The sequence below is a fragment of the Lathamus discolor genome, chromosome W (assembly GCF_037157495.1).
Source record: "Lathamus discolor isolate bLatDis1 chromosome W, bLatDis1.hap1, whole genome shotgun sequence".
In the NCBI taxonomy this organism is placed as follows: domain Eukaryota; kingdom Metazoa; phylum Chordata; class Aves; order Psittaciformes; family Psittacidae; genus Lathamus; species Lathamus discolor.
Genome location: NC_088908.1, coordinates 38,124,726 through 38,139,280, shown reverse-complemented (window position 1 = coordinate 38,139,280; position 14,555 = coordinate 38,124,726). Strand labels below are relative to the sequence as shown.

The following is a 14,555-nucleotide window of genomic DNA, read 5'->3' as shown; positions in this document are numbered from 1 at the left end:
CAGGTGGTTAATACATTGTTTCATCATCTTGCTTCACCCTTCTTGCCTCCTTTTTGCTTTTTCTCTTGTGTACAGGGGTAACCGATATTGGTACAAATTGGTCCTCTGGTTTAGCTGCAGTGATTATTACTGAGGTTTGGGTAGCAACTGTACTTTTCGCTGGGGTTGGTGTAGCTGCTGTGCTTGGAGCTGGAGTAGCTGCGCTGACTGTTGCTTTGCCCTCAGATGCAGGGGCATTTTTTTCCTTTTTAAGGTGCTGGATAGTGTTGAACAAGGCCCTATAAGCATAGGCCAAGCCCCAGCACGTTGCCATGATTTGTCCGTCTCTGGTATTTCCAGACTGACCACACACCTCATTTAAGTGTTTTACTAATTCTTCTGGATTTTGCACTTGTTCGGTGGTGAAATTTCAAAGTACTGGAGGGGCCCACTGACCTAGATACTTGCCCGTACTATCCCACACACCCTGCCACTCATGGCACTCTGCCCAGGCTGGAAGTCAAAACAGAGCTTGAACCAGTTACTAAGAAGGAGCAAAACGGCTCCTGGTAAACCCAGGACACACCACAACACAGATTTTCTCCCCCAATTGCACACACACAAAAACGAACAAAAACAAATAAAATAAAAAAAAAAAACACCACCAAAAAACCCCAAAGCCAGTGACTTCTATATGCCATGCATCTACTTAGTGACAAGGGCACAACAGTATTCACAATGGCAGCTCCCCAGTGACTAGCCAGGTGGTAGTGGGCAAAACCCCAACCAACCAATCAAAGAAATAAAAAATAAAAAATCATCATGTGGGCCCATGAGCTATGAGGGTGTGGATGTTTGTATTTAAGATGGCATTAATGAAATGATAGCTTGGAATTCCTACACTGCTTTCATTTGTTAATTATATCCAATAACATTTGTCTGATTGGTGTATTATTTTGCAATTTCTCACAATATCTTTAGAAATGTAAAGAACGCTTCAACAAGGACAGAAGTTTTTAAGTTTAAAATTACCACAACTGAAAGTACCATGTTCATTGCATATCATCAACATTAGTTCACTCTGACAAGCTATATTTCATGAGAACACCATGCCAGAAAATGTCTTTGGACTTTCTGACAAAAGCTTTCCAGAAAAGACAAGACCACCACCTCCTAAAAGAAATAAAGAATCAAAACTCTATTATCAGAATAAAGGAAGCATAACCAGAAACACACACTCCAATAACATCCATTTAGGAAAAGAATTAGAGTTCCCTGTAGCTAGTGAGATGTTGCACCACATCATGTAGCAGGCAGCTATGAAGCTATTATGTTCAGCAATTCAGTCTAGCTGAGAAATCACCATGTCCTCCACACTCATTATACTGTGCCTGTGAAAGCAGCTGATTAAGCAATTCCTTTCTGATGTTTAAATTGCCACTGAAATGTTCCAACTAGAAACACAGATGACGACTAGCAGTCTTCCAGACCAGGAACAATACTTTTACTTACAAGTTACGTAAGGAAGGAAGAACCTAACAGATTCATCTCAATTTTGATCATACCACATGTGGTGCCCTTTTTTCTGTTTTGTACTAGTAAGCAATACCATGCAGTGGGTTAAGATGACATTCCAATGCAGTTTCACAGATTAACACTATATCATCCTTAAAAGACCTCAACAGAATCACAAGTATCAAAGGACAAAGTACTGTTATAGGAAGACATATCCATCACAGTACTGGCTGATCTATCCACAACAAACTGGTTTATTAAAAGCAGATAGCAATCTCATAGAAGATCATACTTTCAAAAGAGAGCCTGGCATACACATCTCAGGATAATCACCAGATAAGTGTTAAAAAAAAAAAAAAAACACAACATTTATCTCACATTCTCTAACCACTATTAGTCATAGTAGGTGCAGTGAATGCTCTTCCCACAAGCTAACAAGTACAGCTAAGTAAAAAAAATTTTTCTCAAGCAGTCTGTCACCCTCCAAGTGGGTGAGTGGCTGATGCTATGGCATGAGTGGACTGTTTTGCAACTAACAGCTGAAAAAAGCACGTGACATTTTGATTAGCCATCTCAAACTATTGGGTATTTGGGGTAGTGAGGGGAAGAGATTAGCTCTGCAAGCCATTTATCTTGTCTATGTTACTTGAAAAAGATGCTTACTTGGTAAAAAAATTACTCTCAGAACAACAGTTACAGGATCTTTTAACACATCATTTCAAACTGAAACTTCCTCTGGACAGCTTCTATGAATTATACACCTGTCTCAAGAATCTCAGTAAGACAGAGGAACACAGGATATATAAAGTCCTCAATGCAGGGAAGCCTCTACATCCAGAATGACCCCTCTGTTGCAGCCCAAACCATGCATACCCAGCAGAAAAAAATGGGCAAAACAGACAATACATTGAACTTGATCCATATCCCAAACAAGAGACTATCTCTAAATATAAGGGATATGAAAACTCAAAGAAACATTAACTGTTATACAACTAAGGCATGCAATGTTTCCTATATTTCAAATGAAGTTGGAGAAAAGAAAGGTACTTGTGCTATGCCTGTTATAACACTCTGCTAAATAAGTAAATACAAAAATTGAGTCAGTCATTACCATAACTCACAATGTCTATATTTTATGAGAAATAAAGAAAATTCACAACTAGCAAGGAAGCAATAAAAAGGTTTGAAGAGTTTCATTGTTCAGATATAAGAAAGCAGTATTTTGTTTTTTTTTAATTACCTTAGCGGGTTTGCAGAGATTTTGTCTTATGTGCTTAGCAAAGGCAAAATTAAGAAAGCAACTTAATAGCCAAGGTGCCTAATTAGAGCCCTCTGCTCTCATTCAGGCCCAGAACAGAATACAGTACCCCATATTAGATGGTATTGACAGAAAATGAATATGCAGGGGACACCCTTAGAATAAAAAAAAATTATATATTATATACATATAAAAAAAAAAATCTGTTTCCTGAGCTTTGCTGTCTAGAGCGAAACAGAAAGGACATGTTAAGATCACAGACAAGTCCTGGATCTTCAGCATCTTGCTCATGATCTACATCCTTACACATATCTGAAAGCAATGCCTGCAAGCATTCTTGTCTCACATGCAACTGCTTAACAGTTAAAGCAATTTCCCAGGACATCCAACAGCTTCTTTTCTTCATTCCACCTAACAGGAGTCAACCCTGATCTAACATCATCTGCCTTCTGCTGAGGTGGCAGTTGCCCTTCTCTCCCTGTCCTATCACAGGCAAAAAAATGAGTTTCAAAAGCTTAAGGAACATGAGCATTCAAGTAAAGAGTTCTGTGGCTTCTCAGTGCAAGGTGAGATGCTTAAATCCTTCTTGGAACTCTATTGGTCAAAATGTTGAAGGCTTCCCACATAATGAATGAGCATACTGACACTAGGCTCCAGTAAAGACGACTTCCTATAATGGAACAGCATTTTTAAAATAGCTGCAACAGGTACAATCACTTTAGTGGGCCTTCTGCTTTCCTATTTGTTTAACTGAGACAGAGGACAACAAAACATGGATTTTTTTGGTTACTAACTGTGTTTAGACAAGGCATTGCTCTGCAAGATAGGTACATGAGACAAGCAGAACATCAGACACTGAAAACTTAAATACAAAGGAACTAAGAAGGTATTACCAGCTTTGTGGAATTCATTAGAATGGACACACTTGAATTCTTTCCCTGATGTGGCTGTTAAGTTTATATTCAAGTTCCCCTTGCTAGAAACAGAAGGGAAGATTTATTACAGAGAAACACTAAAGAACTCTCCAATAAGTTTTGGCTATCAGAGGCTGCACTACTGTAGGCTTATACAAACAAACACAGCAAGGTTCATAAGGCACTCAGAAAAAAACTTAGGTGAAGTTCATGAAATTAACATTTATTAATAAAGATTTTTTCAAACAATCACTCAAGAGTCAAACACCATTTCAAACATCACTCTCCATGCCACAAAACAGCAACATTCCACATCAGCTGATATGAGCTTTCCTTCATATTCAAAATTTCAGAACTACAGCATGAGTTAAATTATTTAAAATATCAGAGGAACTTGAAGCCTTCCTCAGAACCAAGAGGAAGCAAGGACCAGTTCTGGGATGCAACTTACCAATTCAACTAAGTTTGAAATTCTGTATTTAAGCAAAACTCAGTTTGCTTCTTTTGCATCAGGCTTTTCTCTAGCCAGTACCTAAGAAAAACCCAAGCATCTGAAGAAACATTCAGTTTACCTACAGTTATGGGCAAAGACTCTGAAAACTTTCAATTCTTGACTTACTAAAATGTTCCTTCACATTTTGGCGTACAAACACAATTTGGGGCATTTTTTTCTGAACAAACATTAAAGTCGGATTAGTGTGCAGTACTTGTTCAAGGGGATTTCCCTAATCTCATTGCTCTTCTGCAAATACTGAAGCACATGCAGCAAGATATGAACTCATTCCAGCTCCTAATTGTTCTCTTGTATACTGCCAGTCTGCTTCAAACAATGCAGCATGACAGAAGCCAACAAAAGCTGTTCAATGACAAGACTATGGCATTATAGACTAAATTTTAGAAATTTTCCACCAATCAGCACTGCAACCAAGTCAAAGTGAACAGAAACAAGTAGTAAACAAGACATGGGAGATTATTTAATACTATCTAAATTAATAAAAGTAAAGTAGGGAACCTATTTGTGTTCAAAGCTGCAGTAGTAAACTGCAGTGTGTTAGTTTATCCTACAAGTTCTTCCTAGACTAACAGCCTGAGCTACACAATTGGGAAGTTTTTCCTGTAAAATTGCTCTGGTTGTCAGAAAAACATTCACACTAATAAAAACAGCTCTCAGGTGTTTTATTACAGTACCAAGAAAACCAAATTGGATGACTTCTACAAAAGAAGAGGGGAATAATGAGGAGAAAAAGCTTCACCACACTGAACAGCTGGTCTGATATAAAGATACTAATTACCACAGTAAGCCAGGAAATAGTTCAGTATTGATTTAGGTTGACTAAAGCCCTGATTCCTTTATTGGGGAAAATAATTAGTACTATGAGATAACTTGGGGCTCAGTAGTGACAATACAGCACAGTCAACATCTCTGAGTGACCAACATGTCATCTTAATGGTAGCATGAAGTGTCAGATACAGGTACTATTCTTTCTGGTTACAGCTTTGTACTGGGAACCACCAAGCAGTTTAAGTCACTAAAGTGACTTAAGCTTTTTTTCATTTGCTTGAACTCAACAGCCCCAGCATCAGTTGTTAACAATAGCATATAAAAATCAAGCAAGCTTTAACACTTCTTTTTTATTCTGACTCTTACTGTTCCTTACCATTAAGGCAATCCTAATGAGGAGCAACAGTAACTTGAAAAGAAAAAACTTTTACAAATTCCAACAACTTATCACCCCCAAATTTGTTTTTCACATCACTGATACTCCAATGGGAACAACAACTTAAACCCATACCAAATAACACAGCTTATACCAGCGACGTGAAGAGGTGGCATTACCACACACCTTACAAGGAATTCATCTCGATGTATAGAATGAAAAATGATAGCAAATTAAACACTCATATGGTTACCTGGGAAAAAGCAAAGCCAAAGCCAGAACCCACATCCCCTGAGCCTTTACCCAGTGCTCCACTTAGTATACAGTATTGTCACCTAAATTCAACAGTTTTTCCTCCTTACTTAAGAGGCAAGATCCTTGGAACTACACAGCATTTTGCTATTGGCTAAGAATCTTGTGCATTTATGGTTTTGCATGGTGAATGTAGAGACAACAATCAAGTGCCACCATAATTACAGGCCTGAGAAGAGCAAGGGCAACTTGATTCTCCTGCGACACCTTTCCAGCAAACACATCCAAATTCTTCACAGAACCAGCTATCACAAAGAAGATCAGGGAATTTCAAAACTAATCTTAGCCAATACTCCCCAAACTCTCAGCCAACTTTTTTTTTTATATATATACTTTCAGGAAAGATCTCTCTGCCTTTGATCCAAAAATGGTATTTTTATTGAAATTCGAACAAGAAAAAAGCAGAGGGGGGCTCTGCTTTATCCTCAATAATCCTGTCATGAGAAAAATGAGTCATCTTAACAACAATTTACTCGTACACTCTTCCTGTAATCTCAGCAGTAAAAATGGTGCTTTGATGTATTCTGATGTACTGTCTTAAACGTCTATACTTATTTTAAAAAGCTTAATATGTTCAACTATAGTCTTCAAACAATCCCAGGAACAGCTACAGGCTGGGTGAAGAAGAGATTCAGAGCAGCCCTCAGAGAAGGACTTTGGGGTGTTGGTTGATGAGAAAATGAACATGAGCCTACAGTGTACGCTCACAGCCCAGAAAGCCAACCGTATCCTGGGCTGCATCAAAAGAAGCATGACCAGCAGGGTGAAGGAGGTGATCCTGACCCTCTAACTCTGCTCTCATGAGACCTCACTTTGAATACTGTGTGCAGTTCTTGTGTCCTCAACACAAAGAGGACACAGCTGTTGGAGCAAATCCAGAGGAGGGCCACGAGGATGATCAGGGGGCTGGAACACCTCCCATATGAAGACAGGCTGAGAAAGTTGGGGCTGTTCAGCCTGGAGAAGAAAAGGCTGCATGGAGACCTCATAGCAGCCTTCCACTATCTGAAGCAGGCCTACAAGGATGCTGGGGATGGATTCTTCATTAGGAACTGTAATGATAGGACAAGGGGTAACGGGTTCTAACTTAAACAGGGGAAGTTTAGATTACACGTAAGAAAGAAGTTCTTTACTGTGAGAGTGGTGAGGCACTGGAACAGGTTGCCCAAGGCCAGGTTGAATAGAGCCTTAGATGACATGGTTTAGTGTGAGGTGTCCCTGTCCATGGCAGGGGGGTTGGAACTAGATGATCTTTAGGTCCTTTCCAACGCTAAGTATTCTAGGATTCTACAATTTATATAACCAATTTGCATCTAAGTGAATGCATCCAGACTGAAACATGATATATAGTTTGAGAACATGCTTTATAGATAACCATAGCTCACAAGTTGAGAGTTGTTAAGAATCAATGTCCATCTCCAACTTCAATAGTGAATTATCCCAGCTCTGCTACAAACTAACAGTTCTAAGTTTTGCTTCCAGGAAAACAGACTTCACCTCTGTCTGGATCATAATGCTATTTTAGGATTTACTGTGCCAATCCAACTGCCTGCTGTTGTCCTCTTGGCGAACTCATTCATAGCTTAGCAGCAAATGAGATCTATCTTAAAACAGTTTCCAGAGGAACCTTATCCCTCCCCCACACGCACACTGTAATTGTTCAAATTGCTCATCTCCTACAGCTGTAACTCAAGAAGGAAAAAAGGAATTTCTGTATTGCTGCCCTCTGAATTCACTTATTTTGGGTAAAGTTCTTAAAGCTTGAAAACAATCTGTTCCAGAAGCTACATTAGCTTAACAACTCCGCTCTATGAGTGATCAAAAGCATCCTTAACACTAGGTTACTGCATGCAGCTATGTGATGAATTTCCTGACAAGTATTCCCAAAGAATTAAGGAAAAAAAAAAAAAAAAAACAACACACACCCCCCAAAACAAAAACCACACAACAAAAACCAAAAGACGCATGTTAACTGTTAGCACAGATTATATTAAAAAAAAAAAAAAAACTGTGGCCTTTACACCTAAATCAGAAATGACTTTTTACTCAGTTACGTGAAAAAAAAGGCATCAAAATGTCAGAATTTGTTTGCTCTCAAACAGCAGTTCTGAGCCAGTTGTCCCATTTTTAAATAGGTTTGGTCTTTGTCCAGTTTACTTATGCTGTTAACACTTTTATAGACACTTTGATCAGCACTAAGTTCCATGTATGGAGGCTTGTATTAACTAATAGAGCGCCAGACTTCAGAAAAAAAAAATTAACACGTGCTGTGAGCTATGCCTAGGCTGTTCATCTTATCCAGTGATAACTCAGTGCAGGAATGAAGGAAGGGCTGCAGGACAAGTGAAGGAATATCACTACCATAACAGAAAAATTCAGTTTCTTTAGAGAATTTTAACCATGTCAAATGGTTTGGTCTTCACAAGTTCAATGAACTTTCACAAGATTCTGCAGTTTTAAGTATCTGAATCCTTGTAGAATACATTAAAAATACGATGAAATTAAGGTGTACTGGATTTATTTCCTCAACACCATAAACAAGTATAAGTAGTGTCAATAGCATTAGTTACTTGAACATCAAGAGCAGTCTTTTAGGCTGTCACATGGACAAGAAACTCCTGGATATGTAGGCTTTGCTTTACAAAAACAAACAAAAAACCCACCAAAAAACCCTCACAAACCGAAAACTTAACAGACTTCAGAAGCAGTCAGTATGTACTATATTTTTACTTTAAGGAAAAAATAAAGTTAAAAAGGTATTCTGAACGCAATGCTTAAATACCACCACCACACTATTTCCCCAGGAGAATCATGGTATAATTGGTTCCACAACAGCAGTTTAGAAATTTACCAACCTTCACTACCAAAGCGGAAGATACACAAGAGGTATGGCTTTAAAATATCACTACTTCATCCTAAAAAGCTCAAGCACTAGTGTTAGTGAACTTAAGTAGCTCCTAATTTCAATACCAACCACTTCACTTGCAGCTGTCTGCTTTGCATTCCCAACCTCCCTCTCAAGCTTCCATATTCCCCAAACCATCAACCCATTGCAGAGTTTCTTTTTTTGCCTCTGGATGGTACAAAATTTTAGAATTTCTCTCATTTGAAGCAGAAGCAAGGTGCTTTTGAAGTCCAATTGTTGACTGTGAATTCCACAAATCAGCTACATTCTTAAAAACAAAAAAAAAAACAAAAAAAAAAAGCCCCAAAACAAACCCACAACCAACCATAAAGAAAACAAACAAGCAAGCAAAAAAAAACCCCCCAAAAAACCCCAAAACACACAAAAAACCCAACCAAAACAAACCAAACAGCCAACCCACAACATCAGAATTTGAGCCCCTCTTAAGTCACAATTAGGAGGCTACAGAAAGAAAAAAAAGCTTCTGAAAACCAGGGAACATAGCACAGGGATGCTACCCCTCATTTTAAGCAAGAGGAACAGAGGGCACATTTTCTACGTACACATTGAACTGTTAAGCAAGAAAAACATTTTTTTCAGAGAAAGCCTTCTAAAACTCTAATGGCACAGCAGGCTGTGAAGCAAGGGCTTGCAGGAATATTTGCCTGCTCTCTGCGCTGAAAGCAGCTGCTGCATTTTAGCATCACAGCAAAGCATCACTGAAATGGGATTTAAGGAAGTCAGTCTTAAAACCTTACTCCAGTCAATAATCTGCCAGATCACTTTACATCAACATTCAACATCGCTTTGCTTTTGCACTGTTTCCTCTAATATAAAGCAGTAATAAAATTTACCTTCTCCACAGAAACTCAGGACCTCCCTATTAAAGCTAAGATTCAAGTGTTAAGTGTGGTTCCAGATACAGTATCAAAAGCAAGTTTATGTAGTAACTAACTACTACAATTAATGCCAACAAAAAAATTCATCTGTTCAAGAAAGTTTGTGAAGCTGTCTGATGCTGTATCAAACCCTTCCACAGCACTGAAATGAGCACACAAACATCTGGAAAACAAAAATAGAGGTATACTGTCATAGATGCATCTTTTTGCTGACCTCTTCCTCCCAACTAAAAATAGCCTTTGTCAGGGCACACAGAAAAGCTATATTCACTATTCAAAGCTAAAACAAATGAAAGCTAGAAATGCTGAGACTGATGGGAGGAACCTCTCTTCTTTATCCTCACACATAAACTGGAAGAAAAAAAAAAAAAAAAAAAGGAAAAAAGGCAATACATTGTGCAGACCATGTCAGCTGAAGAACAGGGAAACTGTCATCAAGATGATGAGGTACAGCAGTACTCTACGGTTCAACACCACGTAAGCAAAAGCACAGTGCAAGATGGATTCTTCTGGGGAAGAGCAAATGGGGGGTATGCCATACAGGCAGGTCATCTCCATGACTATGCATACTTCATATAAGATAAAGCCCTAATACAGCTGTCACATTACCCAAATGTTAGCATGAAAGTAGAATTCAATGAGAGATAAGGATGTACCCAGTTACAGCTCAGTAATGACACAGTTCTACATTAGTTTTCAGGTATCACAGAATAGTTTGGGTTTGAAGGGACACCTTCCACTAGACCAGACTGCTCCAAGCCCTCACCACCCTTATAGTAAAGGAGCTTCTTCCTAATACAGAATCTAAATCTCCCCTCTCCATCAGGGGTCTGCCTTGACCCTTTCTCCAGGCTAAACAAGCCCAACTCTCTCAGCCTCTCTTCATAGAGACCCTCCAGAGCATACATATGCTCCAGAGGAACAAAAGACACCACAAAGGAGTCCAAGCTCAATGCTTCCCCTAGGTTGCTGGAGTTTCTTTTGGGGGGAAGGGGTTTGTCACTTTTGTTAGGTTTTGTCATTGTCAGGTTTGTTTTTTTTTTTTCTGTTGTTCGGTTTTCTTTGTCTGGTTTGGGGGGGGGGGGGGGGGGGGAGGTGTTTGTCAGGTGGTTTTCTGTTATTGTCCTGAGTTCAGCAGTAGCAGTCATTTTTTCTCCGTCTTAGTAGCTGGTGCAGCACTATGTTTTGACTTTCGGCCTGGGAACAGCACTGATAACACCAATGCTTTTAGTTACTGCTCAAATGTTTAGTCTGACCAAGGACTTTCTGAGTATCATGCTCTGAACAGGGAAGAGGAGAAGCTGGGAGGAAGCAGAGACAGGACACCTGACCCAAACTAGCCAAAGAGCTATTCCGAACCACAGCACGTCATGCTCGGGATGTAACTGGGAGTTACCTGGAAGGGCACTCACTGCTCTATCGGCAGGTGGTATCGTACTCTCTTGCCTTGTTATTTCCCTTATCATTATTATTATTGGTGGTAGCAGTCATGATTTGTATTATACTTTAGTTACTGGACCCTTCTTAACCCATGGGAGTTACATTCTTTCAATTCTCCTCCCCATCCCTCCAGGAGCAGGGGGGGAGGGAACAAGCAAGACTGTGGCTGACAGAGCTTAAACCACAACAGTTATAATTAATATTCTACTTTTGTTTTGTTGGGATTTTTGTTTAAGGGGGTGTTTGGGGTGTGGGTTGTTTTTTTTGTTGTTGGGGGTTAAGTTTAAATATATATATATATATATATATATATATATATATATATATATGAGCTACAACAATCTATGTTGTAGCTCACTGTTATCACAAACCTGCCCCAACTAGACACCATTATTAGTTGTACCTTATCAGGCATTTTACAGAAGCAACACAAATCCAAACAAAACCCTCCCCAAGCAGAACAATATTTGGAAAGTTAGACCAGCTGTCACATCAGAACTACATCTCAGCACCTCAAACTTCCATGCAACTAGGAATAAGAAAAATAAGTTTAAAATTCATTTCATTATTTATCCCTGCTGATCTGCAGATCTTTAAGATATTCATTAAAGCAGGTCTCAAGCAGCAGTTTCATTATCTTACTAAATCCAAGTACAACAATCTCCAGAAGTAATTACAGTACTGAGTTGATATTTGTTCTTTCTTAGGAACCCAGACTACTGCTGTCAAAGTGAAATAATATCCACAGCCCAAGAGCCAGCTACAATACTCAAGAATTCTGTATAGTGCTGCTGACAACCCTGACATCACCTCACCCCTTAATACCAAAGCCATTTCTTTGTTTAAAATTAAACCAAGATCACTTGAAGAGCTAACTTACTCCTAAGGCAATCAAGAAAAGTAAAGCCTAGATCCAGTCCTTTTTATAGCTGACTGAAGAACAGATGAGAAAAATCACAGCCCAGGAAGAACTGCTGGTCACAACACAGAGGCTATTCAGAGTATAACAGAGCACTGCATTCTGTTTTAAAGATTTATTATACCTACTTTAACAGAAAGGGTCATGGCAAGCAGGATGATACTCAAAGTAGACTAGGAAAACATTAGCATACTGTTTCTATCTTCTAACATCATCTTCAAAATTAGACAACTATTATTCTGAAGTAGCAATATTTACTGACCCATTACCCCAACAATAGAGCTTTATAAAGTTTCTTTAAGAGCTCAAAAAGAGCTCTAGAAGTTAGATACACATTTATATCAAGTGAATCTCCATATGACATATTTAGCTTGTCATATGAAGTACCTTCCAATTAAGCATTTTGTCTTTGCCACAATAAAGATTTACTAAATACAGAGTCATCTCAAGTCAAGAAATATATATCCTACAGGTTGCAATCTTAAATCCACTGATATACACTAAGACAAGAAAGCTCCAATATTTTATTTATGATCATTTTCCAGCTGGCAAAGTAAGAAAGCAGAAGGGAAACTCAGGGAATTTTGGAACTGCTCTAGGGAAGAAAATACAAGCAGAGGGCAGTATTAGAAGCAAAAGGTGAATAGAAAAAGAGAAAGAACAGAATTAGTCATTAATTCACAGCATACTCATGATGTTCCCAGAAAGCTGCATCAAATCTAAGAGAATGCTAAAAATATTATAAGATAACAGCTATAACATTTGATATAGAAATCATTACCAACACCAGTCAAATCTAGCTTGCACTATGACTGATACAAAGTTTAATAGTAGCTGGGATGAATGCACCAATACAGAAATTAAGGTCATAAACCAGAGGCAGTTTCTCCCCCCTAGAAATTATTTTAAGGATTAAGGGGCCAGAATATTCCTGTGCCACCTCTTCATATAAAAGCACACCTGTGAAGCCATTTGATACTTGTTGCACATAATGAACTTACACAGGCACCTTAGTAGGATTTCTGTAGACAAACTGAGAGCAGACTGCATTATACTTGCAAACATAACCCTTGCCTCTCACACAGCAGTTGCTATAAGTTGAGAAAGTCAAAGAGGTAGAAAGCAAGTTGATCACCTAAATCTATATACATATCAGGAACAAAAGAGCAGTTCCAGAAATACTCCAAGTTATTAAACAAAAAGCACTTTCATTAACCAATAACAAATAATAATTACAGTAAGTGAACTAGTCTTCAGACAACCTGCCTCCAAAGATAAAATTCTCCTTCAAAAGGGAGAATGGATGCAGCTTGTACAATTTAAAAGAAACTACTAGATACAACTGAAAATAATTAGATGACTGAAGTGTTGAGCTAGAAAAAAAGTCTTCTACTTTAAAGAAAAAAAAAAAAAGTAGGTTCCGCTATGCCCCTCTAATTATAGACAGGGTTATTAAATAAAAGCATAAGGCAGTGCTACAAACTAAGAGCTAGGCACCACCAGAGCATGCACAAATTGGAATCTACATAATAACAAAAATTGAAACAAAGACATTATTAGAATTAGTGACCTTACAAAGCATGCAATTGTTGTAAGCAAGCACTATATAAAACCAAAATAGGTTTTAAGGAATTTTTTAAGGAATCAAAAGCATGCAGCTGATTTTTTTTAGTCATTTGTTCACAGGATAGCCTAAACATCTATTTAGTAATTTCTTAAGTGGTTATAACTATTTCAAATACAACAGCACTTACCTTGGTATTGTCACACAATTTGTATTGCAATTCTGAGTTGTAATTGCCTTCTCAAGCTCATCCAGCTGTCCTGTTTTCTTTAATTTCTTGACCAAGCTTTTCACTGCTTTTTCACACCACTTTTCCTCTTGACCATTCTGCTCACCACCACCAGCCCCTCCAGAGCCACCAGCAGTTTTTTTCCACCCCAGAAGTCTTTTCACAACTGGTGGAGTGAATGGCAATATGGATGACATGACTTTTACCAGACGGAACTCTCAGCAAGAAATAAATTGGAGATTCCTGTCTGATCCCTAAAAACACAAACCAAAACAAACACATTAGCACTAAGGTTTCACATGAAACAAATATCTTACTTAGGACCTTTCACTACCAAATGCCATAGGACACTGCATCCGAAAAAAAGTCAGATAATAGATCATAATCAGCCAGCATCATGGTCAGGTACCATTAACAAAGTTCAAATGCAAGTTTCCTGCAGATTCTTCAACAGTTAGTGCGGACTAAAGTTACTGTGGGATGAGACACTTAACTTTTCCTCAAGCCCTTCCTGTCTAAAGTCAATTCCAGAAAATACAGAACTTAATTAGAGTCTAGCTTAATTAGAGTCTGCCCATCTCCAAATTAATTTAACAAGCAAAATTGTATTTGGAATGTCATTTAGTCAATTACAGCTTCACAGAAGTCTTCCAACAGCCAGCCATTTCACAAGCCTTTTCTCCTTTTACTTGACATGTTTTCAATAACTACCAATTTTTGTTCCACAGGGGACACATTTGAAATTCACTCAAGCTTGGCAATAAGCCAACTCCTTCAATCTAGAGTTCAGTAGCCTACAGATAATGAATCTTTTCAATTTTCAGTACTTTAACTCATCAAGTCTTCCAAAATTCATTAAAGGATATTTAAAATCTTAGTTTGCATGCACCCAAGCAGTAAAACTGTCTGCTTTCAATTTTGCTAGCCTTTCATTCAGTATCAACAACCCAATCAGGATGTTTA

The 14,555-nt window shown here is 38.3% G+C and overlaps 1 protein-coding gene across 2 annotated transcripts in view; it reads right to left on the bottom strand.

Moving 5' to 3' along the window:
• The window catches only part of LOC136004495 (mothers against decapentaplegic homolog 2), an 89,946-nt gene extending 76,105 nt beyond the window's left edge, over positions 1-13,841 (bottom strand). For both annotated transcript variants that reach the window (XM_065661031.1, XM_065661032.1), the window contains exon 1: positions 13,554-13,841. In XM_065661031.1, coding sequence (XP_065517103.1) covers positions 13,554-13,789 — 236 coding nt within the window. In that variant the 5' untranslated portion in view covers positions 13,790-13,841. The remainder of the gene's footprint in view (positions 1-13,553) is intronic.
• Positions 13,842-14,555: the final 714 nt, after the last annotated feature.